The sequence below is a fragment of the Rhipicephalus sanguineus genome, chromosome 4 (assembly GCF_013339695.2).
Source record: "Rhipicephalus sanguineus isolate Rsan-2018 chromosome 4, BIME_Rsan_1.4, whole genome shotgun sequence".
NCBI lineage: Eukaryota > Metazoa > Arthropoda > Arachnida > Ixodida > Ixodidae > Rhipicephalus > Rhipicephalus sanguineus.
Window position 1 is genome coordinate 23,596,787 of NC_051179.1, and position 25,233 is coordinate 23,622,019.

General features: G+C 47.4%; 1 protein-coding gene across 2 annotated transcripts; it reads left to right on the forward strand.

Moving 5' to 3' along the window:
* Positions 1 to 3,208: 3,208 nt before the first annotated feature.
* LOC119389255 (period circadian protein-like) lies at positions 3,209 to 25,086 on the forward strand. Of its 2 annotated transcripts, XM_037656460.2 has the most exons (6): positions 3,209 to 3,441; positions 13,700 to 13,940; positions 23,557 to 23,651; positions 23,804 to 23,890; positions 24,728 to 24,839; positions 25,000 to 25,086. In XM_037656460.2, exons 2-6 carry the CDS (start codon positions 13,859 to 13,861, stop codon positions 25,047 to 25,049), a joined length of 426 nt encoding a protein of 141 aa, XP_037512388.1. In that variant the 5' UTR covers positions 3,209 to 3,441; positions 13,700 to 13,858; the 3' UTR covers positions 25,050 to 25,086. The 2 variants fall into 2 exon arrangements, with proteins under 2 accessions (XP_037512388.1, XP_049270448.1); XM_049414491.1 differs by lacking the exon at positions 13,700 to 13,940.
* Positions 25,087 to 25,233: the final 147 nt, after the last annotated feature.

Genomic DNA, 25,233 nt, shown 5'->3' on the forward strand with positions numbered 1-25,233 from the left:
TGTGAGCGATGGGACCGACTTGACATGACCTGTGTCTTAACAAGAGACCTATCGCCTGAAATATGGTAATTCACAGCATCGTGGCTCCTAGCGTTCGATCATTATAATAAACCACCAAATGCCCGTTAGTGCTCGCCTTTGCAATGCAGTTACATAAAATTACGAGGAAATAGTTGGCGATGGTGCTGCAAACTTCTTGAGGCTTAGAGGCCAGTGGTTTAACGTCATTAAATACCTTCCTTTCCAATCAGTTGCTAATGCCATTAAATCGTATTTCTTATAGTTTTTGTGGTCTTGTTCTTCTTGGTAGCTATTCATAATCCTGTCACAAAGCTAGATGAAGTTGCCATCGGTTCTCTCTTTGTAAAAAAATAACATTAACGGGTTTAATTGTTAAGATCTTCACATTTAGCATGGCAATGCTGTGGGTGTTAGGCTCACATATCAATAACTAGCATTCGTGGCATGGTTTGAATAGACAGATTCATCTGGTAACCTAATGTGGATAGACCTGACCAAGCACAGCATTCGCAATCAAGAAACAAACGTTGCTTCACGATGATACTATTCAACTCAGTCGGACTGAACGCAGCTAATTCAGGATCGCACCCTGAGACGTAGTGATATGTACATTTTTCTTCCCAGCGTGCTACTCACAATCTGCTTTCAAAAAACCGTTCCTGTCGCCTTATAAGTTCGTAACATTTCATTATATTCTACAGCTGGTAAGGTACCTCTGGTTGATTTTTAGTGTCCCGATACTTTCTCTATTTTTATTGCGATAGCAATTATATGGACACTCTAGGCGGCACTTTACCGTCGCCGTGCTGTTCCGTATATGGGCACGACCGGTGATTCGAACTTGCGACCCCTAGAGCTAAACGACTCGGCCACTAACCCATACATCATCAGCATACTAACGGCGAGCTATTTATATACACCATTTACCGTTGGCGGTACGCAGATCTCTGAGGTGCCTCAGCGGGGCAGAGGCTTGTTCAGTATCACCGCAGGATGGCGCAAAGGGCCAAAGCGCGTGCTTTAAAGGACGTCGCCACTCGTCTTACTACAGAGTTGGGCTGCGTGCCTCCGGCTCCGTACTTGACCTACAGGGCGCAGTAGTCCGTGCTAGCGCGCTTATCTCTTGAGGGGGTTCAACATATGGCTCTTAGCTTCACACGTGTTGTGCTTTCATCACAAAGTCTGTGTTGAAGCCATAGACCGCAAGAAGGTCACTTCGCTCGCGTTTGCTAAAGGAGTGAGCTGCTAGCCTTTCTTCGTATGACAGTCCAATTTGTTGCTATCGCATTCACTGCTAGGCCCTTGCGGTGAAACTGTGATATTTTTTTCAGTGCATGGACGACAGATATGACGCACAATTAAGCCAATGAAGTTTTCGCGTTAACGCAACGTGTACACTAATTCAAAGTTCCAACGAGGAATGCATTCCATGTTGAATTTGCTGCCTACGATGAATTAGTGTAAGAAACGCTGATCTAAATAAATATGAAGGAAGCAGTTGGACTATCCCTGTAAGTGTACTTCAGCTATCGTTCTAAGATACGCGAGGCCGGGAAGTTCGTTGTTTGACCTTCACCTGTAATGTTTTTCACCCACTCTCACAACATTGTGTCATGTTGTGGGATGAGAATTATCTGGCGTCATCGTGAGGTCAGCGCACCTAGCATACGTGAACTCGGGAGTAGAAAAATATTCCGCTCCATCGCTTTCTAGTCTTTTTCCTTCCTCATCTCCTGCTCCACCCACATCACGACCTTTCATCGTAATTATAGCACACCCGACGACAGTGCCCCACAACGGCGTTCATTTTCATTCATCCGACCGACAACAGTCAGTATCCTCGGAAGCAGCTAAAAAAACAGCAGCACCTGTTGGTTTGCTCTGCTTGACACGACGGTCATGTCGGCAGGCGTTTGTGTGTGGGTCGTCTCATCCCCATTCTGAGGGAGAATTGACGGGGGGGAAAGGACAGCGAAAAAACAACAAGGATAAGGTAAGAGGAAAAAAAAAGAAAAGCGAACGCCGTCGGGAGAAAGCTGCAGCAAACTCGTGACACGGACGGTTGCTTCTAAATGTGAAACCGTTCGTCCGCGTGCTCCTGTTACCCTCCCCCTCCACTCCCCCGTCTCCTCCTCGTCATCCCTCTCATGCAGCTTCGCGAGACTCCGATACTGCACCTCACCATTTCCCTGCAGTGCAGTGAAGGCTGTGCGCGTCGCGTGTAACTGGTTGTCGTTTCAAGTCAGCTCGAACAAACGGGCAGTTCGAGAGCCTCTTCGTATGAAGATTTCTGATCAACGGGTGCTTGTCAGAAGTACTAGTAGCGTACAATGAGTGAACGCTACTGAAGTCACGCTCTCGAAAAAACGTAGCTGGTTGTCGTTACGTTAGAAATGTCAGCGAGAAAAACAAGTAAGAGCGAAAGAGAGAGCACGTGACGTGAGCATTGCGTTATCCCTTTCGCCCAAACTCAGTATTCATTTTTTTAAATCAGAATTTCAGCGTGAATACTTACCAGCTCGCTCAATTTAGCCCTCTTATAACTCTCGTCAACTTGGCAAGGCGGCTTTGACTGAGCAATTTGCTAATCTGTTCTGAACGTAAGCGGCGAGATACCAAGACGGGAACGAAGCACAAGGATATCGGACAAGCGCCGCGTTTAGTGATTGTCCTATCTCGTTGATTTTAGTCGCGCTGTTGGTTGTTTTGCGCTGTTTACTTTTCATGTCTCGTCAATACACTGACTGCCTGACTGACTGACTGACCGGACATGGAAGCCCAGAAAAACGCGAACCTAGAAGCTGCGTCAGTACCCTTCCATAGCCCTTATAGATAAAGAGTTATCTTTCGTATAGTGGGGCTTGATAATCATGGTTCCGTATCGTTGACTACTTGAATCGGTATATATGAGGCCTTGCTCATTTTGTGACTGACTGACAAGTGTCAGTCACGAAAGTGACAAGTATCAGCCGCCGCACTGAACTGCCGTAGTGCACGCAACTTTCATCGCAGCACACGGAGCTTGTGAGGAGCAGCATACATTCTCTCCGCGTCGGTTGATGGAGTGCTTACTCCTCCTCACAAGCCGCGGGGGAGAGGAGGGGTCACGGGAAGGGAGGTAAAACGTCCGAAACGTGACTGGGCATCGATCCGGCTGCGATGGTGTGACGCAGCGGGCGGCGCGGCAGGTAAGCGCCCGGCGACTGGGCTGCGCGCGAAAGGGAGGAGCGCTCAGAGAGGAGCGGGAGCTTGGCCGGTGTGCGCGCGTGGAAAAAAGTTTGGCCGCCTGCGACACGGGCCCCCACCACGGGATGTACCCCGACGACGCCGCAGCAGGGATGAGCTTGGGCAGTTTCTTGGATTTTTGTGTGTCGAATCCGGCGCGAGAGCCCGTGTCTTCCCGTCTGCGTCCGGCCCCAGGTAAGCACTTCACGAATTCTTTTAAAACACTTTTTTTTTTGAACCGCTATCTTCTCAAGTTGCGCTCGACGACAGCCTAGCCTGCGAGCGTTCCCGATAGCTTAGTGCAGTGCACTTACAGGAGATTATAGGTTGAGTTCATTTTGACAAAACTTACAGGCCGACTATATTATTTCGTGACACATGTATTACTTGGCAGAACGAACGTCTTCAGACTAATCGTGGGTGCTCTGAGAAACGAGATACGGATAACGAAGCCTCAAAAGAACGCCACTGCAAGACATGGCATGAACAATTTAAAACTATCTTAATGACAATCTGCATCCGACCCTCATCTTGTGAGTGAATTGATGACAACGAAGGGTATGGTCATTCGAACATAGTTGCGTGCAAGTTTAGTATCGTGATCTCAGTAAAACACATCAACTCCTCAAATAATTTTCGCACGTGTACACTCGGTTGGAAATGATTTGATGTGTACCATTGGGCAAGATAGTGGCACATTATTATTAATACGGGTCACTGAGAGGCAAGATCGACTTTACTTCCATCAGTAGTCATACCGAACATAGACATTGCTTTAGAAAACGGGCTCAGAACAGGCTGACTGACTTCGGTAGGGCGCTTGTTCGAGGTAGAACGCCCTTATAAAGTGGACTACGCAATGTAATGACCACGTTTACTGTGAAACAAGGCCTAGACAAGGTATAAGAGAGACGTACATAGATGGATAGGTGGCGACGCTACCGTAATGTTGCCAGGTGACTCTGAAATGACGTCACGGATTTTGGCCTAGCTGACTATAATGTAGTGAATCGTCCAATAATAAAAACCGCAACACACTGTTGTTCTAATAGAACCAAGGATTCGGCCTAGCAAGTTTCCGGAACTTTCTTCTGCGTCATAACGGAATTCGAGTGCAGAAATCTGTGACGTCACAATAATGAACCACTTGAGCTATCGGCGCGAACTTCATGGACTGGGAAGTTTGGCCCCTCCTTTTTTTCCGCCAAATGAATATACGAAAGAGAATGTCGTCATTCATCCGTCGGCAGAACGAAGCTAAAATGAGAATTCGATAGTAAGTGAATCCACCTATAGCTTCTGAGAATAATTTGCCAGTGTGAGCTCTTGAATGTCTCAGTTTTCCTCCGTTGAAATAAAACAAGGATTTTGAATGCGCTAATATACAGGACACCGTGGTCTACGCTGTTTTCGCGGCGCATGCATACGACTTGTAAGCGCTCCATAGGCCACCACGTTGGGGTAGATAGAGGGCGCTGCACGCCTTTCAGTTGCGCAGCACGGTGGACAACTTGTACAAAAGTTACTATTCTATAGCAACAGCTTAGAAAGCTTAGCAAATTGCGCTGCGTTACCGGTAGGAACGAGAAAAAAGAAAGTTACGACTTTCGCGGATAACAGCACGCGCATTCCCCCCGTTTCATTCGGTCTTCGCATGTGCCCGAGCGCAGTACAGCCGTTATTCCATAAATAACTGTATACGCTGTAAATGTCACGTATCAAGAAAAACGAATTCCCAGGTCTTTCCTCACACTGACTCCACTGTGTCACATTTCGAGACGAGATTTTCGTTTTTCATGAAAGGTTTCCCTTCGAACGCATGAACTTACTAGCTTCCAGGCTACCGACATACGTCTGTGTCTCGATATTACATTCCTGTATGACTTATGTACTCTTGTAATGTGTACGCTTCCTACGTCTATCTTGAGTGACGGCATCACATGGATACTCAGGGATGGCTGTGAGAGGCTTTCACCCTGTAGTGGACATAATTAGGGTTATGATGATATTAACAATGCTAGGTTCTTTAAAAATACTAACTTTAACGGTGCTAACCTATTTGCGCACATTAAGTAGCGTTTCTCCGATCATGCAAAGCGTTCATGCATTTCGTCCTGCAGCGTAACAATAACCCGATGTTTCAAGCATTTTGGAAACCATCAGTACTGTTACATTAGCCCGTCTTCGAGTTGCATAAAGTACCTTCGTGAACTGAAAACCACGCGTTGTTGACAGAGTTTCGCGTTTGGAATGAAGAGGCGACTGTGATTATCGCAGACCACAATACGAGCTATAGCGTTAGGGCGACCTTTCAGTGAAATGTCATGCTCCTTGGCATAGTGTCGAACGACTTTGATACAAACAACTGCGGTGTCTGTCAAGACAGTATTACTGTTACGTAAGCATATTTGGGGTGCTCTAGGATGAATATGCTACAACTGTAACAATATGAACCTAGCAGGAACATCGCTTATTACTGAATTTGATTGAAATCAGTAAATAACAAATAAGCGAGCTTACACAACTTTCATATGGCAGCGCTGTCACTTAAATCATGTTCGCAGTAGTGTCAACCTGTGGCCGTTGATCTAAACCTTAAATATGTAGCTCTTATAACGTGTTGTGCTTACTCTGTGACGACATCCTATTACGATCACGTGCACATTGCTTTAGACATTTAGATTTCCTTTGCGAAAACAATTTATATTCAAACTTCGTGATTTTTTTTATTTGAATAGTTTTCCCTTAGACGTAGTAAAATATGGCGTCAGAGATACGCGAACAGATTTGATTCGCGCAGAAAATCTAGTAGCAGAAAATCCATGGATCGAACGATCAAGATCTAGCGGTCGGCCAGGCCTGGCGAAGCCAGTTTTTTATTAATAATCTTGTGAGTCGTATGCGCGCTCGACACGTGTAATCAAACAAAAGTTGTCTACCCATTTACACTTACTATTTGCCATGGTTCCTATGACTTTGTTAAGCGCTACTAGGGTCTTATCTCTGAGCACTCTATAGAAGGTGACAATATACGCAAATGTGCTCTTAAACGTTTCCGAGGCAAGAGCCGTTATTCTCGAAGTACACAGCGGTCCACTGTTAAAGGGAACATCCGAGCGTGTGGCGGCAGCTCGGCGCCACCGCCGGCCAGCGGCTGCAACGAGTTTCGCGCACGCGCAGTGAGCCCCGCGCCCGGTGATCCTTCGTCGCGTCAACGGTTCGCTTCGCCACGATTCGAAGCGCAGGAAGCAGACGGCAGCGGACGACGAAAGAGCACGACTCACAGCGCGCACTGCGCCTGCGCGAAACTCGTTGCAGCCGCTGGCCGGCGGTGGCGCCGAGCTGCTGCCGCACGCTCCGATGTTCCCTTTAACAGTGTGGACCGCTGTGTGCATATCAGGTGGCGTCTCAATACCAAACCACGGTGAACAGGGACGCGCCGCACAAGTGCGCACAGTATCCGGGCCTTGCCCGCTCCGGCTGGTCAATCTGCGCAGGAAGTGTGCAGCACAGTGCCGTGAGCGACGCCTACCAACGCGAATGCGAGACTCTCCACATGCGTAGTTCGTTTGCAGATTGGCTATGTTACTACCAAGCGCGTCGCGTCATCGGTGAGCGCCTTCGACGAAAGTTCGACGAAAGTGCGCTCGGATCTCGGATCACTTGCGCGCGATGGTGCAATAGTCTCGTTGCTAGCGCACTGCGCATGCGTCGAGCCTCGCGTTGGTGTAGGTAGGGGTCACTGATAGCACTGGGTGGCTAAAGTTACTGTACTACCTAAAGGTAGCATATACAGTGACTCTATGGGCGGCTGGAGTGCGGAGCGCGCGGGCATCAAGGCACCCTGTGGGCGGCACGCGCTCCTGTGTTCACGCTAAGCGTGCTCACGGGCGTATGTCCGCGGTGCCGTGCGCATGAGAGACTTGAACGCACCACGCACGTACCGTCTGTCGTAGTTTCATGCGAAGGAGCTTTAGTTTACCCTTCTTTGAGAGCTGCGGAGACGGGGCTTAAGTTTTGAGTTGGGCGACATCGTCGCAGCCCAGATATTGAAAACTTCGTTTGAATATTTGGCTCTCGTGGTTTTGCGCTGTCTAGCGGCATACTGTGTCCCGTCGTACTTGATCTCCTAATGCATTCTCCATATAAATGTTCGCACTGTAGTTAGGTATGCTTCGTGCGCATTGTGTACCTTCCTCCAGCTTGTTAGGTTCCCATGTATGCCGTCCTAGAAACTATATCCCCGTAAGACAGACTGGTGGGCTAGTTGGTACTGCATACCTTTAGGCTTAGCGGAACGAGACATGAGAACTCAGAATAAGATGACGTATCTTCGTGCCTTCTTTTGTGCCCTGTTGTTTGTTTTGCGCTAAATCTAATGATAGGTATATTCTGGCACAACGCTTTCGCAGTACGCTGAACACTCGTTACCGTCACGCCCGCCTTGAACGCGATACAGACTTGTTGAATGCTCTCGTGCAATCGTCCCAAATGTGGCGGCGCGATTTGTCTGGCACATATCGACACGAACTTTTTCCCTCTAGAATGCGATGTGCATTTCTTCTTTCTTTTCAATAGGACATAACATGTTTACCGTTCAATTTGTCACCGTGCCTGAACCAGCTAGAAAAACGTACGCAGTGAGCTTGTTATACAATGCAAAGAATTGTAACTTCGTATTTGTCACTCTTACTACTGTACCGAACTGTAATGTATTTGTTCAGCTGTTTCATTTTACCAAATAAGCAGTATTTGCGCGTATTTCTTGCTTATTCAACGAGAGTCTGCCACATGCAGCGCTTTCCACATGCGCACGTGAAGCTGCGCGGCAGTGCAGTTTGGTTAACTATATTCCTATCAATTTCTGTACCCACTTATCGTTCAGAGATGGTTGCGTTGTTTATGAGAGGCCACCGACTGGCATACGAATCCTGATTGCGCGACGAGTACAGTAACATTAGTGAGACCTATTTAACTATTAGTGAACTTTCTGGTTTTCCAACTACAGAGATCGCGTTATCTCGACAGATACGCTTTATGTGGTCGTCATTATTATCATTATTATTATTGCTCAGGTCTAGTAATAATCGAAAGGGATGCGAATCGAACGCGAGTAAACGTGTACGAAGCTGTCGAGTTTTTGCTATCTTTCTTGAGGATGAAAACGGCAAGTTAAACCTAGATCTGTTAGCCCCGCCGGCGGCAACATCATAACTACCACCACCTTGATCAGTCTTTCTGCGAAGGCCTGACCGTAAAAATATGTTCGGCGTCACAACGTGCAAAGTACGGATAGCTATAAAATAAAGGTAGTAAAGTAAGAGCGCACGAAACGAACTGCATGAAGCGCCATCTGTGCCCTTTCAGACACGCGTATTACCGGTCACCGCGACTCGCGGGTCCGTGTCATGGCTCGAATCTCGAAGCCCCTTGATATCGACCGTACGGTTTGAGATGAAACTCGCCAGATGGCAGGTTGGCGCTGCGATCGTTGGAGATCGTTGATTGTAGACCAGGTGGCTATCACCGTACTGTTACTAAGGGGATGCCAATAGCGATTGATCATCGTTATCGTTGTTCAACAGCCACGGATATAAATCGTGATTATTCGTTTCAGTTTGTCTACGTGCACGCGTTTAATACTCGAGATTGAAAGCATCCTTCAATCAATCTCAGAGTTGTCGTGCTCTCTTTCTAATGCATAATTTCTAGGAAACGCAATTATGCATTTAACTGCGACGAAAAGCACGACAGTTCGCGCAGTTGCACGTTTAACGATGTCAGTTGACTAAATTGCTTGTGTTACTCGAATAGGTGTCGACCGCATATTGTATACGTGTTCATTACTAAATATGTGAACTAGGTTTTATTATGGGCTCATTACTAGGCCTTCTTGCACACGAAGCTCTGAAAGCCGATTAATAGCCCTGATAGGGGCGTAGCCAGGGGGGGGGGATTCAACCCCCCCCCGCAAATGTTTCAGTTTTGCCTGCGTGTATATACACACGCACATACAAACGCACGCACGAACATACATAAAGTAAGGTTGAACCCCCCCCCCCCCCCCCCCCCCTCCGAAAAAAATTTCTGGCTACGCCCCTGAGCCCTGATATGTTTAAATTTGTTTATTCATTGTTGTGTAACAGCGAAACAACTTACGTGTTCTGGATGATTTCCCTGCTGGTTGAATCACGAAGCCGTCCTGCTTACAGAAGCGGCGGCAAATTTCCTGGCGTTATCTTTATCAAGTGTCAACGGAGCTCGGTGAATAGATATATTGTGAAACGATATATATTGTCTATTGTCTCTAGTATTTCGCCTCCATCGAAATGCGACCGCCGCGGACGGGATTGCACCCGCGACTTTGGGTCAGCAGCCGCGCATCGTAACCACTGTACCACCTAGGCGGACAGAACAGGCTGTCTGCTGAGGGGTACAGTAGAACCCCGCTGTTACGTTCCTCACTGCTGTGTTTTCCCGGCTGTTACGTCGTTTTCCGCCGGTCCCGGCATAGCTCCCATAGGATACAATGTATTGGGAACCCCGCTGTTACGTCGTAACTGTCGGACCGTTCCCGTATGATACGTCGTGAAGTGCGCCCGGAGCCGACCGAGTGACTACCAAAGAGAGCGGCCATGGCGCATTTTCACGCAGCTTGGCCTCGTTTGACCGTAATATTAGCCGCATGAGAGGCGCAAGCAACAGAATCTTTCAATTGATGCAAACAAAAGCATGGCCTTCGAGATTCAAATTGCAAAAATGGCGTGTATGACGTAACTGCTCGCGAAAGCAAGGCCTTCGAGATTGGCATTTACTATTGACAAAAACATAGCCTCTGAAATTTGCATTGCACAAACATGGCGTGTATGACGTAATTGCTTGCGAAAGCAAGGCCTTCGAGATTGGCATTCACTTCTGCCATCGCGTTGGCGTAGACTCATCATCATCGTTATTTGTCGGAGAACGGGAGGAGTTCGAGCTGGTTGGAGCTCGCATGGTCGTGCGTGCGGTTCGCGGTCGGACTCGCCGCGCCGGTCGTGATTGCGTGTGCTTAGTTCTTTCATGCCTACAGCTGTTGGTGTTAAAAAAATCACATACGTTGATTACATTTCTGTGGATAAGGCCGTCCTAAGCTCCGCGTTTCTATCCATCGACTAGATCGCGGCTGAGCGCGCCAATTTTCATGCTGCTCGTAAGAATTGAAATAAAAGTCTGTACCACTAAATATTTTGCCGTTTTTCCTGTTTTTCGGCTCTTGCGTTTCCCGTCTCTTACGTTTATTTCCTACGGTCCCTTCAAAAACGTATCAGCGGGGTTCTACTGTATACATGTACGTGTAGTCTGTTAACATTATCCAACTTCTTTCCGTATAGCGTTTCTACCATTCGGCTAAAAAAATGCTTTGCAAACTACAAAGTTACACCTCTAAACAACCTGTACAGCCTACGTAAGTGCACAACCTCGGTGCCCGTACGCATGCGCAGCTGCATGCCGCTCTCGAGTTGGCGCAAACGCAATGATGACGTCATGCTTTGGGTATAGTACGGGCGCCTTTATCATTATAATGTTTTTGCTTATGCGATTGTGCCAGGGAGTCCTGAGCCGGGGTCGCCAATGTCATTGTAGCCTCTATCGGCATCCAACGCGGAGAACTAGTCACGCTCGCACCAATTGCTCGCTATGAACAAAGATTGTGCAATCCTGTATGACAGTTCAGTTGCGGCGCTAGCGATGAAACTCGTTCTGACGTCACTTTATTACATACATATCGTTGCTTCGCGAGCGCATACCGTAGCATCACCACAATGGCGTGCACGAGACAAAGACAGACGATATAAAACAGCGAACAAATATCGCGAATAGGACTGCTGCTTCTCTAACGTCGTTTTATTTTTATTTATTTTTTGTACGGCGACGACCAGCCGAGCAAAAAGGCCCGCGCTCCGCGTTTGACGTCATGACGGACGTCAGAGAGGTCCGACTGACCAAGGCGCTCTCGGCGCGATGGGCTAACGGCGGTTGCGTAACAGACCCTCGTGTCGAAGGAGCCCGCATGCAAGTGCGATACCATAGGACACCTCTGGCCATGACATCGTCAAACTGGAGCACGCGCGAATCTTCGACAAATTGACGTCACGCGGCATTCTCTGATGTCATGTAAAGATTGCGAACTGCGCCGTAGGCTGTAGCTGTAACGTTTCTCTTATAAAGGGGTTGCTGCGTAGAGATCGGTTTACAAATAGTCCCGGATATCTGTTTTAGGTCTAGTCGTTGCATCCACCGTATAAAAAAGGCGCATGCCATGAAACCACGTAATTTTAGCCATATAGATAACGGTTACATATAGACGAGAAAGTTGGGCATCTCTAAGTAGCTATCGGAAATCTTATTTTAGTTTGTGCGCGTTGCAGAGACTAGGTTTGGTGTCTTTCTTGAAGTGCTGTTGCAGGCGTCATTAGCATCATGAGTTCGGCTGATAATTTCGGCGTGGTTTCGACGGCGTCATCGAAGCCAACCATAGGGCTCTTAAGATGCCGATAATGTTGGCACGGGAGATGCAACCATATGTTGCGTGCGCTCAAGCAGACCAACCACAGAATTCGCCAAGTCATCGTCTATCGAAGTCCGTATATATATTTTTCTCTTCATTTCCATTCAAAGGTAATCGACTCTTGCAGCGCACGCTGCCTTGGTATTCCTTGCGTCACCGATCGAAGAGGACGAGAGGTACGTCATAAAGACACTGAGCACCGATGTATATCTTGAATCTATGGCATATGTATGTCTGAACGGGCAAGGGATCGATACTGTAAGCTGCGTCAAAAACCCGGCGTTGTACTAGGATGTTCGGTCGTCATCATAGGCGTGCGCACAGGGGGGGGGGGGCAGGGGGGGGCGGCCGCCCCCCCTAATCACCTAAGAGGGGGGCGCAAAATCTGCCCCATACATTGACTTAGTAGGGTGGGGGGGGGCGCTGCGATGAACCTTCGCCCCCCCCCCCCCTGATGGGGAACCCTGCGCACGCCTATGGTCGTCATATTAGCATTGTAGGGTGCTCAGTTAAACCCTGAGAGAGAGAAAGAGAGAGAGGAACAAGAAAACAGGCGGAGTAATCTTTTGCTACAACTACTACCTACTTCGGTAATTCGATGGTATCTCGCACAGCGAAAGACTTACGTGTTTGGCGCAAACGCGCACTTTCGCCGGTGACCACGATCACCCTGAATGGCATCTGTAGCTTGACAGTCGTTGCTCTATTACTTTTGTTGAGATCTTAGTGTGGCACACGTTGACTTTTAGCTTAATTATTACGTGCTCAAGCATGGGGTAATGCGATCAGGTAAGAATGTCCAAGTGAAGCTACTTACAACATGCTACCGCTGAATCAACTGAGCTGTCATAAGCTACTGGTAAAGTTTTCGCGCGTCTTCCGCTGACGCTCGCCTTCTCACTCACCATTAATAGCCGGGAGAAAAAGAGGTAGCTCTTTCAGAAGTTTAGCCAGCTTATCGTTTGGCGATGGATGAGGACAGTGTGTCCAAGTGTTGACGGTAAGTGGGATCGGGAAACCGCAGGACATTTCGAAAACGGAGAACAACTATTCCTTTGAAGTGTAGGTTGCATGTTTCAAAAGGACTATGGCGCCAAAATGCTACATGAAATAATAAATTCTTTGAGCGATTCTTTGAACGAACTCCGCACATTCGTTATGAGCTGCTTCGTGTAAATGAAAAAAAAAATGGCTGCCGGCTAAAAGCTATGATGCAGGGTAGAGTAATAAGCCTTGTTCTCAAAGTGGGAGCACGAGCTAGTCGGTTGATCGTCTTCAACGCAGTAACAGCACTATAACCAAGGCGCAGCAGAAGGGCACGAAGGCAACGACACTACTACACATCCGCTACTTCACTCACCTAACAAAGTTAACGCAGACTAGGTAGGGTTGCAATCTCCGCGCTTCTGTCCCCGGGTTTGGGACAGTTCAACGGAATTTATAAGGTCAATTTCCGTTTGTAGCACACACGACGTATCTGCGCAGAACAGCACGTTGCACCAGTCTGTTCCTCAAACATGGTCCAAACTGAAGTTACCTCTCTAATCCCAGGCGCTGCAGCGAGCTTGAAACACACAATACGAATAGAGAAACCGCCTTCTCTTATAACGATCGGACCAGTCCAGTAGACTGGTGGTTTGAATTGCTCTAATGGCTACAACTCATCCAATGGCTGGTCTATTCGATCAGGCCATTTGATTGGTGGCCCATTTACCCATTGCTAACGGTTAACCCGCCTCGACCCGTCATAAGTATCTCGAATGAACACGCTACACCTCACAATGCCTTGAAAACAGTTGTTTCCTATTCTAAAATACGACTAAAATGATGTCGTATCAATGGTGAATTGAGGCACAACGTAGATTGCTCTTGGCATGTGACCTCGATGGTGGTGGTTCGCAGTGTTGAGCCTTCGTCCGGCGTGAGCCCCCAACGCTGTAAGAGGCCCGCGCGATAATCGCGACGTCCACGGAGGAGCCGGCCCGGGAGGACCGGGCGCCAGCGGGCGGAGCCGTCCTCCTCGGTGGGGCCAGCCCACCCTCCGCCCCCAGCAAGCGGAACATGAAGTCGCTGATGCCCGACGTGTACCCCGACCAGCTAAGGGAGCTCAACCCGCTCATCTGCTACGTGCAGTGCCTGCGCGGTAAGCCGCACCACTCGCTTCAATCAATCAATCAATCAATCAATCAATCAATCAATCAATCAATCAATCAATCAATCAATCAATCAATCAATCAATCAATCAATCAATCAATCAATCAATCAATCAATCAATCAATCAATCAATTAGTGAGTGAGTGAGTGAAAACAGAATCAGCGAGTGAGTGACTACATAGAATTAGTGGGTGAGTGGCAATGTAGAATGAGCGAGTGAGTGGAAACATTGAAACAGATGAAAAAAATCATCGGACAGGAAATGTGGCTGGAGCCAATGTTTCAGACCCGGCGGCGTTCCCTGTCGAAGAACTTTTTTTCATCTCTTCAAGCCCTGCATCTTCACTTGAACTATGGTCTTGTTTGAACATAAACAATGGTGCTTTGGTGTGAATTCACTACTCAAATTCGCTATAAGATTATTTGTAAAGTAGGCGCTCAAGCCTATTAGCCCCGAGAAGTTGGGGTGGCGCCGCCTGGCGGGAGGCGTGGATGACGTCACGGCAAGGACTCTTCGACGCCCGCCGTGACGCGCCGGCATATCACGCGCTTGCTTCGTGCGCTGTTCCACTGTTTACGTTCGCTTTTTGCCTGTCTCAAGCTTCAGATGAATGACGAAAACAGCATCGATAATGTTCCTATAGTAGAACGACAAAAAGTTCTACGTATTTTTTCTTCACAGTCCCCAACGGTGCCCGCGCGCCGTCGTGCACACTTTGAAAGGGGTGATGAGATTTGTTGTTATGTCGCGCTGCTAACATCGGGGATGGGTCCGAGTCCCGACCACAGCAGCCGCATTCCGACGGGTGTGAAAAGCAGCATTCCTCTGCTTAGATACAGGAGCCCGTTAAAGAATTCGAGACGGTCAAAATTAATCTGCAGCGTGTCTCACAATCATATCGCGGTCTTGACACGGAAGATACCCTATTCACATTATTAGGTTGCGTTGTTCACGGGCGATTACTTTAAAAAATATGATGGCTTCGCCTCCACAAATGTTATTTGCATCGGACGCATCCGCGATCGGTGGACAGCGTTCTTGCCGGTGTGCTAAGCCCCGCGCACGATTACGAAAGCGCATGCAGTATTGAGCTTCGCAAAATATCTCGAAAGCGTTTGCCCGAGAATACCGCCGCAGTTGTTGTGTTTGTTTTTCTTGTGTACTCGCTCACTCATCATGTTGTTTAATTTCACGTTTTTCTCGCAATAATTTCGGGGCTTCATTTCATAACATGAAAAAGTTCAGGTTAATTGCGGAAACTTCTTATTGCTGTCAGATTGTGTCTTCATGCAGCATCGTAGCAACGGCGCTGTTACACTTGTATAAGTACTAGTTAGGGTAGCCAGCTCATAAATTAATTTTCTTTGCATTTGATATACCCCTGAACATCATCAACCTTTATGTGGACATGATGTGCGAGACCATTAATTGACTCATTAAGGCGAAGGACGTTTAATTAATACGTGGGCCACGTCACTGAGAGTGCCATCGAAACAGTTCAAAACGCTCATTTCAACTTTCAGGCGTTTGTTTTGCAGGCGATTGCTATCAGCAGTGCTCCCACGTGAATTTAACATTACCGCTTGTGACCCGGCGGTTGATCGGACCAGCAGTTCACGCAAATCGGGGTATACGGCCACATAATCCCAGACGAGTGTTGAGAAGAAATGTTTACATAATCCAAGTATACTAACACCTCAGAATTTCCGGAACCATTGTGTGCGTGGCAGTATTATTTTGTTTAATTTCCCGAAGTGATTCTTTACGATAGACAGATTCATCTAGTCTCCTGTAGCAGAAAGCGTAATTCTGTCAAGTCACCTAGATAATCTGCAAATGCAGACATAACTTGTACGATAAACCGCAATGTAGTTAGTGAATTGAAAACGTCTTACGTTAATTTGTAATCTTCGGGACGCGTGTTCTAACCGTGGAGTCTACGCCAAGTTGTAATGAAGTTAGAACCATTAGCGTAAATTATTTAGCACCGATGTCTTGGAGTACGCGGTGAAAACAACGAATGTCTTGCTCTCGTGCAGCATCACCATTTTCACAGTGAATCTTCCGTTCGGACGGGAATTCGCCCATTATAAGATATATTATACAAAATTTCTGCAGCTTACTAAACTTTCGCTAGTAGTGTAAACTTCTTGGGTAAACTTCCTTGGGAGATTTGCATCGCAAGAATGAGCAGTAATCACCACAGTATCGCGAAAGAGCGGGTACGCGGCGGGCGCAGAAAAAGGCGATCCTCGGCCGCGGAGCAAGCGAGTCCTTGCCGTGACGTCACATCGCCGCGACCGCCGCGCCGCCAGTGTTCGTTCTCGGGGCTAATAAGCGTTTCATACTTCGTAGTGCCCTCGTGGCATCGTAAACGAACGTGCATACAAATGAAAATGAATGAATGACTGAATTGTAGTGAAATTATATAACCGTGTAAAAATAAATTAGCATTTCGGTTGCCTATAAATTAAGAAGGCGTGCAACGCATATGACAGGAACAATGAAAAATGCACACGTTTCCGTATTACCGAATTGTACTGTTTCACGTTAGTGGAATACCATCCCGCCGCTGCAGAGCCTAGCTGTTAAGCATCTGACTGCTCCCGTAAATGTTAATCCCGCCAGCATTACTTCTTAAGCTGACACAAAATAATGGTAACGTTGATATCAGGAAAGCTGTTGCTCGGAATTAAAGGGCCATCGCCTGATCCTATTGCAAAGTCTGATTGCGCGTTTGAAGTTGTAAGGGGCCGTGTTATGAACACTTTCTGAAATTTTCAAATTGGTTCATTATTGTACAATTTAGAATCAATTAAACCATCCCATTATTATGTCTCCAAGAGGGGTGGTGGGAGGGGGGACCTCAATGCTAGAGCAGGTGCTCTCTCCCATTGCCTCAAGCAGCGTCCGCAAGCGCGGCGTACTACCAATTATTGGAGGCAAAGGAATACTTCATGTTCACGTGACGAGTAGCGCATCCCTTTTTCTTCTTCTATTTCTATTTTCGCTTCGCCAAGCACTCAGTGCGGGCTTCGCATTGGATGGAGAACCAATTTCGCGAGCTGTGGTCAGTGACGTTCTGGAGGAGCGCCTGTTACGCAGACACGCGTTTATTACGTAGGCACTCTCTCTCCAAGCGCGCCTTCCTCGCGATAGAGAGAGAGCGGGGGAGGGGGGCATGGTCTTCTGTTTTAAATTTCAACCTTTTTAGTGCCTCGCAGACGTGTCATATTTTGCAGGCACGATTGCATCGTCGCCGACCGATCGTCACCGACCGATCGGCTTGATCGTTGGCAATGCGCGAACCTGGTGGGGGGCAATTTAAGGTGGTAATAAACGCATGTGTGCTTCCCTTAATTGCGAAAGTATTGACATTTTTAAAGGCCAAAGGAAATCAAGTTGGCAGCGCTCTGAGGGTTAATGGTATTGGTATAGCGGCTGATGGGTGATTGCTGTCAAGTTGCGGCAAATCGTGCTTCCCGTGAACGAAAAAAAAAGCGCAATGAAGATATATGCATCGAAAAAAAAGTGCGTAGGATGAAAGACGGGTAGTTCCCCGATCAAATCTGCACCATCAAGAAAACGATAATATTATTGAAGGGGCCCTGCAACACTTTTTCAGCATGGTCAGAAAACGCTGCCAATCGGTAGTCGAGGCTCCCGAGAACACGCGAGCCAAACATTATAGCGCAGCACGCGACCTGGGATTTACAATAAAATCGCAAAGGCAGCTAAAAAGCGCTTTCTCTTCTCTCGACAAAAAATGATGCTTACGGCGTCACAGGCAGGTTACACGCCATTGGCTGATTCGAACATGGCGCGCTAGGTAGTTACTGCGGCCGCCGCGAGAGGCCGCCACGCGCGCACGCGATCGAACTGAAAGTACGCCACGCATTCGAAGAAAAAAAAATGTGCTCAAGGTCAGGAGGCGCGCGTGGCGTGCCTTCTTCCCCCGTGCCATCCCCCCTGCTTAGCTTCCAGCGCTTTTGTCGGTGCGAGAGAAGAGAGAAAGCAATCACAGCGTGCGACAAATCTTCGTACCTCCACTCTTACTGGACGGATTCTAAAGATTTTTGCGGCGTTCGATTCGTGAGGCGATAAGTACCTTTAGTGAAGCCATTCCATGGCTACTTGGAAAAATGTTGCAGGGCCCCTTTAAGCCTTAAAACCGTAGTCTTTCAGGGCTCAGGCTCACAGAAAGCTGTGACATGTTAGTACGCTAAGGTACCTCGAACACAAGCCACGGTGATGAAATTTAGTGGATCGGTGAACTAGTAAATCTTCTTTCACCTTATAATGCTGTCTACAAAAATAAAAGAACATGAGGAAAAAATTAAAAATAATGAACAACTGCTAGAGGGAGCCATAACAGTGAGAGAAGTTTATTGTACGGATCCTCTTTTGGCTCTGAATTAAGCAGAGATAAACTGGCATGCAGAATTTATTTCAGTAGACGTCTCCCGATATCACTCGCGGTGACCAAATGGCGTTTCCTCCTGTATCGCGGCTCGTAATCAGGGCTGGGCAGAGATACTCGGAAAAGTATTCCGGAATACAGATATCGAAATACATGGACTGGAAGCCTAAAATACAGATACTGAGATACATTTGCCTTTAGTGTATCGGGATATTTCTGAGATACTTTCGCAATAGGACGAAAAAAGTATTCCGGAATACAGATACAGCAATACAGATACTGGAATGCTTTCTTTTTTATTTCAAGGATGCTCATAGTCCGCAAAGACATTTATAAGTGCATCATAATGTTGTAAGTAAAGTTGCAGCGCATTGATACATTGATACTTTCGGTTCATTTATTTATTTATTACAGCACCCTCAATGCCAATAAGACATTACCGACGGGGGGGGGGGTAATTACAAAGTACATCATTAGTAATAATTACATCATTGTACGTATCAATTGCAACAAAAAGTACGCTATTTCGCAGCAAGAGTAACAAGCATTGGACACCGAAATCGACAAACTTGGTGACAACAAAATCAGCTATGCTAGAAATAGCTCAGTTTAAGCAAATCACTCGAATCACTAATGAACACCAGCGAACTGAGAAAAAGTGTGCATTTCTTTTGCACATAAATTCTGCTTTGCTGAGAAGGTTGCTGTGCGAGCATCTCAAATAGGCTGTCTTCTAGACGGCGTCGGTTCGGCCTCAGCACAAGACTCGCGACAGAAGAAGCGTCTCTCTACCGCTGCAGAGGATCACAAATTCGCGTTATAGTGAATAAATACTGCGTTCATAGCCGGATAGCTGTGCAGCGTGGCGATATCTCTTCTCGGGTCATCTAGACACCGAAACACTTCCGCCCTCACGTGAGTTGTTCTGACCGTTCAGAAGCCGAAGTCGGTCCCCATCTTCGGAATCCTTAGTCGCCTGACCCGGTCGGCACCGGGTCAGACGGCTGAGGATTCCACTGCACAGATAGGCCGGCCATAATTACCTAAGCGCAATGGAACCCAATGCGTCAAAACTGTACAATTCATACATTGGCTTCCTAAAATCATGTTGTTTGGGGTTGAGAAGGTTTAAGCCCTCCCAAGTCGCTCCTGCCAGCTCTATAAACAGACGTGGAAACAGGGACAGCTGCTCAGAGCGCCCCATCAGAAACTACAGCAAGCACTCGTCTCCTAGGCCGAAAGGGTCACTCTTCAATAAAGCTATCACCACCACCGACGCTACCAGCACCCATTTCAGCAAGCCGCAACAGGCGAAGTCGGCTCCAACGGTGGGGGAGCCTGGTACCACAAAGGACCGTTTCACGCTTGTGATCAATTAGGAACGCATCCCGACACGCTGGAGCGGTGGCTGAAAGCGCGACAAAGATAGCCATCTTCTAATCACTGCCGCCGCGACAACGGGAACTGCTTTTCAAAGTGCCGCCGCTTTGAAAACTGAACGTACGCGAAGCATTGCAAAGGCTCTGTTCCAAGGCGGTATCCGCGCGGGGGGGTCACGAAGTAATGGCTTGCCACCCGAAAAAAGTAGGCGTGCTGCACTGGCCTTGACAGACCGCGACTTTCGTCGGCAGAGGCCGACAACATGGTCTCCGCGATTCTGCCGTCTGTGGCGTCGCGCGATTTACCACATGGGCCATTCTACGCATGAGGGGAAACCATCGTCGCCTTTTCTGTCGGCGACCGGCGGCGCGCCTTTGCTTGTCTTGGCACAAAAACAAACAAAAAAAACGTCGTTCCTCTCTTGGAAACACGCCTCAACTCATTCCCGACAAAAAAATCTAACGGGATACTCGTGTCCTGCATATTATCGCGATACAAACGATACATCGTAAAAGTATTTCACTACTGAGATACAAATACATTTTTCAAATGCTTCTCGATACAGAAATACAGATACTCAAAAGTATCTCTGAAATACTATCGCGATACTCTTGTATCGCGACACTGCCCAGCCCTGCTCGTAATCCATCCACGAAGCGTGCCTGTAAAGCGTGCTTTGCCTGTAAGGATGATATGCTTGTGAACAAAGTCTACACTACAAAAGCAAAAATGTGGTTTCGAAATGAAACTCAACTGGTCTTGTTCTCGGTTCGGGCCTGGTGAAGTAAAGAGAAGCATGCGCTTAGTGAGCAGCATAACCGTAACTTTTCAGAAGCCTTAAGAAATATACTAAGTGAGGCTCGCCAATGGATACTCTCAGTTTGAACAGCGCTCCTGTTGCAAAGGCGGCCCAAGCAGCGAAGGAAACTAGCGTGCTTCAAGTGTCGAGCTGTGACACTTGATAGTTCGCGCTCATCTTCTGTTTGTTCGTTTAGCGGCGTCCTTGAGCTCGAGTGACATTCGTACGCGCCGTAACATGAGCGCGGACATCACGGTGAAAGCTTGAAACGTTCCTCTTACCCTCACCACGAGAAAACCGCGCGAGCAGACAGCGGAAGGGCAAGGTTCTCCCATGCGCAAATATAAGAAGCGAGCGAGCTCGCCGACGACTTTTAAATGCGCCCGTTAGGCTCCTAGCGCCATCTCGCTGGTAATGAAGAAACGCTTATTATCGCCTGCCGTCTCTGAGTCCGTCCAGCCTTTAAAGGGTGTGTATATAACGCTCGCCGTTAGCTACGTGGAGGATCTGCGTTTCGTGGCGCAGTGGATAGCGCCACTCGCTGCGGAGCAAGAGGTCCCTGGTTCGATTCCGCGCTTCGGAAGCATTTTTCTGAATTATTTTTCTTTGGGGCTTTTATATATATATACATACTTATACATATACGGTGCATGACGGCGGCGACGGCGACGGCAAAATTCAGCCGATACTGTCCATATAATTGCTATCTTAATAAAACAAAACAAAGCGAACCCTCTGCGGACAGATAGCTCGCGACTTGTGGAAATGGCTGTTGTAAGTTGTTTTAAGAGCTGCGCATGGCTCTATTTGCGTTTAGTTTGGTCATAAATTGTGTCGGAAACATTTGACGCGTGACGTCAGAGTCATCTGCTTATCTCGAACGCCCAAATGTGCCGGCGTGTTCACGAGTAACGTCTCGATTTCGGGATGATGAAACTTAGAAGAAACCTCAGCAGCGTCGGTTGGCTAATTGCATCCACCTGGCACTCGCAATCGCTTGTGCTGTCGTTCGAACCCGACGTCACGGGCTCTAGGAAACTTCATCCGATCGCCGAGACTATGGACGCCAATCTATCACCCACAAAAGCTGCCTCGAAGTTGTGCAGGCCAACGAAACAAATAAAAAGATTGTTCTAGCCTGGCGGATTCGGGTGACGTCACGAGGATTTCTCGACACGTGACTGATGCGGCTGTTGCGTCGCCTGTAGCGTTACGAAATGAAAGAAAAAACGAAAAGAAAACCGTAAAGAAAGCGTTGAGAAAGTAAGAAAGTAGCCGCGACAAAGCAACGTCGGTGTCAATTTCAGCGTCTGTGCGTCTCGCCAAGAAAGTTGCCTCCGCGAAGCGCGGGGAAGAAAAGCGCGCGCAATTCGAAAGAGAGTTCCTCCATGACGTCACCTCAAGGGCGTCCGCGTGTTTGGTGGAGGGATCGCGTTGACGTAGTTTCTTCTGGGTTCTCGCTTACTCGGTAGTAGATTGGCTGCCGGGTAGAGCTTGTCGGAAACTCTTCGTGTCGAGAGGACAGGCGTGGGTCTCAAAAGCCAGGACTAGTTCTGCATTTTGCCGAAGAGATAGATCGTGTGCTTTTTAATTACCATAACGCTCGTTACACTGATGCGAATTTGAGTTCACGCGATCTGTACCGCGGTGTAGGTAGAGAAGTAAAGCTTACTTGGAAAACAGCTGCGAGAACGATCAGCTGATTCTCTTGAGGAGTTGGAATTTGCGCTTAACATGCAAGTAAGGTTCATGCAGTGCCTGAAGGTTCTGACCAGCTTCAGTCGGTCGAAGGAACTCAGTAACGATGGTAAGAAAAGTAAGTTTACGAGCGAACAAAGCCATTTTATTGATTTATTTATTGTTCGCGTTATCACGTTTCCTGAAGTGGAAGCGAACACTTAGAAAATTTACTCTCTCGGAGCCACAGCATCTGTGCGCATTTTCTCTCTGGATATTTTAACAAATATTTGGGAATTTTACTTTGAGTCATTAAGTTTTGCTTTTATTATCGGAGTAAGATACTCCTAAGAAAAAAAGACATAAGTGGAGGCCGACTTTGTAGTAAATGAGATTGTAATATGATCTATTTTACGTATTTATGTGAAAGGTCAAAAATGCAGTTAATTGAAGTTGCATTGTCATAAGTTTTATGCTGACGGTAGCGATATGAAGTGATGCAAGGTTAGACACTGAAGTGATTTGTTAGGTTGAGATTGCGTCAAGGCGTGTTACATCTACGGTGGTGCACGAACCCCCCATTTAAAGAGGAGTTGATGCACGTCGGGTACTTCGAACTGTTGGGTGCTATTTCTAGAATGAAACAGAATCAGCAATTTTTGTGACATGTCGTCCCGTATAACTGCGTCATTTTCGTTCGTCGCTTTTTGGTTCTTTTGTGCATCGCTTAAGCGAACATGTTTCAGCTTTCTCTACATGATGTCGTTACACGGTGTAGGAAGTGCAAGGTCTATTGCGTTTCCAACGGCATCAACACTCTAAGACAAAATCGAGTATTTGGGGAGTATTTCTGCCACACAACAATAATCGTCGTCTGGCTTGCTCGCGTTTCTTTTCTTGAAAACCCAGCTCTCGTCACTTTGCTGTCAAGAATGCTATGTCACGCTAATAACGCGCGTGCCGTTCATGACCGGGAAGTGCCGCGACCGCGGTGATAACGCGAGGAAAGTACGCGAGGTGGATGACGATTGTTGTCGTGTGGCAGAAACGCTCCCAAAATACTCAATTTTGTCTTAGAGTGAATGCCCGCATTTTGCCTGTAATGCATACTTGTGATATAAATTTGTAAATTTTGTAAGTTTTTATTAGGTACGCGTGGTTTTTTAGAGGTAGTCTGTCGCCACGTTATAGAAGAGTTGTTGCTGTGCACCTACAGGCTCGTATGCTCATTTAATGCACCGTTTCGTGTCGTACTTGAACGAATGTGATTGAAGAATCTGTACTGAAAATATGTGCTTCCTCTCTCTTTGTGTCTGATGCCGGTTCAGATCATGCTGACGACACCTCCAACGCGAGCAAAAAGGCCCACATCCGATCCAGCGCTTTCAAACACTTGAAGAATGAAAGTTGTGTCAAAAATGGGGTAAGTTCACATCTCGTTACTGCATTGCTTCGTATTGTATTTCTTAGAAGCGTACTTTTGTATTACTGCTACTACCGCCGCCATGCTTTTAATGGAGCGCGGCATGCTGTAACCACCGTCTTACCGTGCATTTACGCTAGTATCGCTTGCAGGAAGGATTTGCCATTGCCGTGTCCCTTCAAGACGGAACAATCATCTACGTATCTGGCTCCATCACTTCTCACCTTGGCTATTCAAAGGTAAGTCACAAATGGGACACCTTACGGGCGTACTTCTCGAACATTTTCATCGTGTGTAGTAGATAACGTCACTGAGACTTCGATTTTCAAGCACTGGCCATGAGGTTGGGATAATGACAGAAGCAAGGTTGACGGTGCCAGATAAAGAAAAAATCTTCACGGAAAGATGAAAACCTAAAGGGGTTAGCAGTGTCCGAACAACGATAACGTGTCTTGAATCAACGTTTTGTTAAGTGCACTTGCTATTGTGCCTGTTGTAGAGAAGTCTACTCACCGAAACGTTGTATCCAAGCTGAGGCTTGCTTTGTTAGGTCGACAATAGAAACTACTGGGGAAGGTACACACCACGCTCGCTACACTGTGCGCTGTGTTGGCTCGCCTTGACGACAGGCCCCTGTCGAAACAGTCAGTACTGGAATGCCGACCCAAACTGTCGTCACACCGGAAATTAATTAAGGCCTTATAGAACTTTTTGCGTGGAAGTGGCCTATTAGATGGCCTATATTACTCGCATACCGCACTTTTTTGTTTTCGTGCCTGCTCTTCTCTCCGCTCTTTACATTATTCTTTACTATTTCCCCTCCTCCTAGTGCAGGGTAGCAAACCGGATGTTATAATTCTAGTTGACTTCCCTGCCTATCTCTCTTTTTCATCTCTCTCCCTCTCGCTCTCTGAGCGCCCATTCACATTGCATGATGTGCCCTTTCATATTCCCTCGAGCGTGACAGTTCTGGCCATTCATTTGTGTATGCCACTTTCCTGCTGGGAATGTTTACACTTACTTTCTGTTTGTGCTTTTTTCTTGGTGTCTTCCTTTCCCATCGGCTCTTCCCACAGGATATGCTTCTCGGTCAATGCATAATGAACTTCCTGTACCCCCGTGACCGCATCACCTTCGCCAATCACCTAAGTCACGGCCTCAACTCTTGGTTCAACGAGGATGCGAAAGGTATGGGCAGTTCGCAGAGTCGCCGCTGGTGGCAGCACACGTTCCCGATCTCCGCTGTGCAAATCACTCCATTTCCCGAGCCAGAGCCGCCTGGTGGTGATCTGCGAGAGATGCGCTTATTTCTTGCTTCTCTCTTTCTTCCTCCTCTTCTCTCCTTGAGGTATTTGCCACAACCGAAGCCAGAGCACCTTCCTATGCAGATTCAGGTAATCATAGCGTTAGCACATGAATGTTTGACATTTTCTCGCGAGCGGTGTGCATCCGCATTGACTTCAAAACGTTACGATGTCGCGTTGATAGTCACACGAGACTGATAAGAAAAGACAGTCACATGAATGAATGAATGAATGAATGAATGAATGAATACAAGTTATTGGGTCCTGCTAGACGTGAC

Bases quoted from the DNA above. Each gene is read 5' to 3' on its own strand.
- LOC119389255 (XM_049414491.1), top strand. From the start codon at position 3,333: ATGTACCCCGACGACGCCGCAGCAGGGATGAGCTTGGGCAGTTTCTTG. The intron at 3,442-23,556 runs GTAAGCACTTCA...ATGCCGGTTCAG, and splicing joins CCGTCTGCGTCCGGCCCCAG to ATCATGCTGACGACACCTCC. The intron at 24,840-24,999 runs GTATGGGCAGTT...TCTCTCCTTGAG, and splicing joins GTTCAACGAGGATGCGAAAG to GTATTTGCCACAACCGAAGC.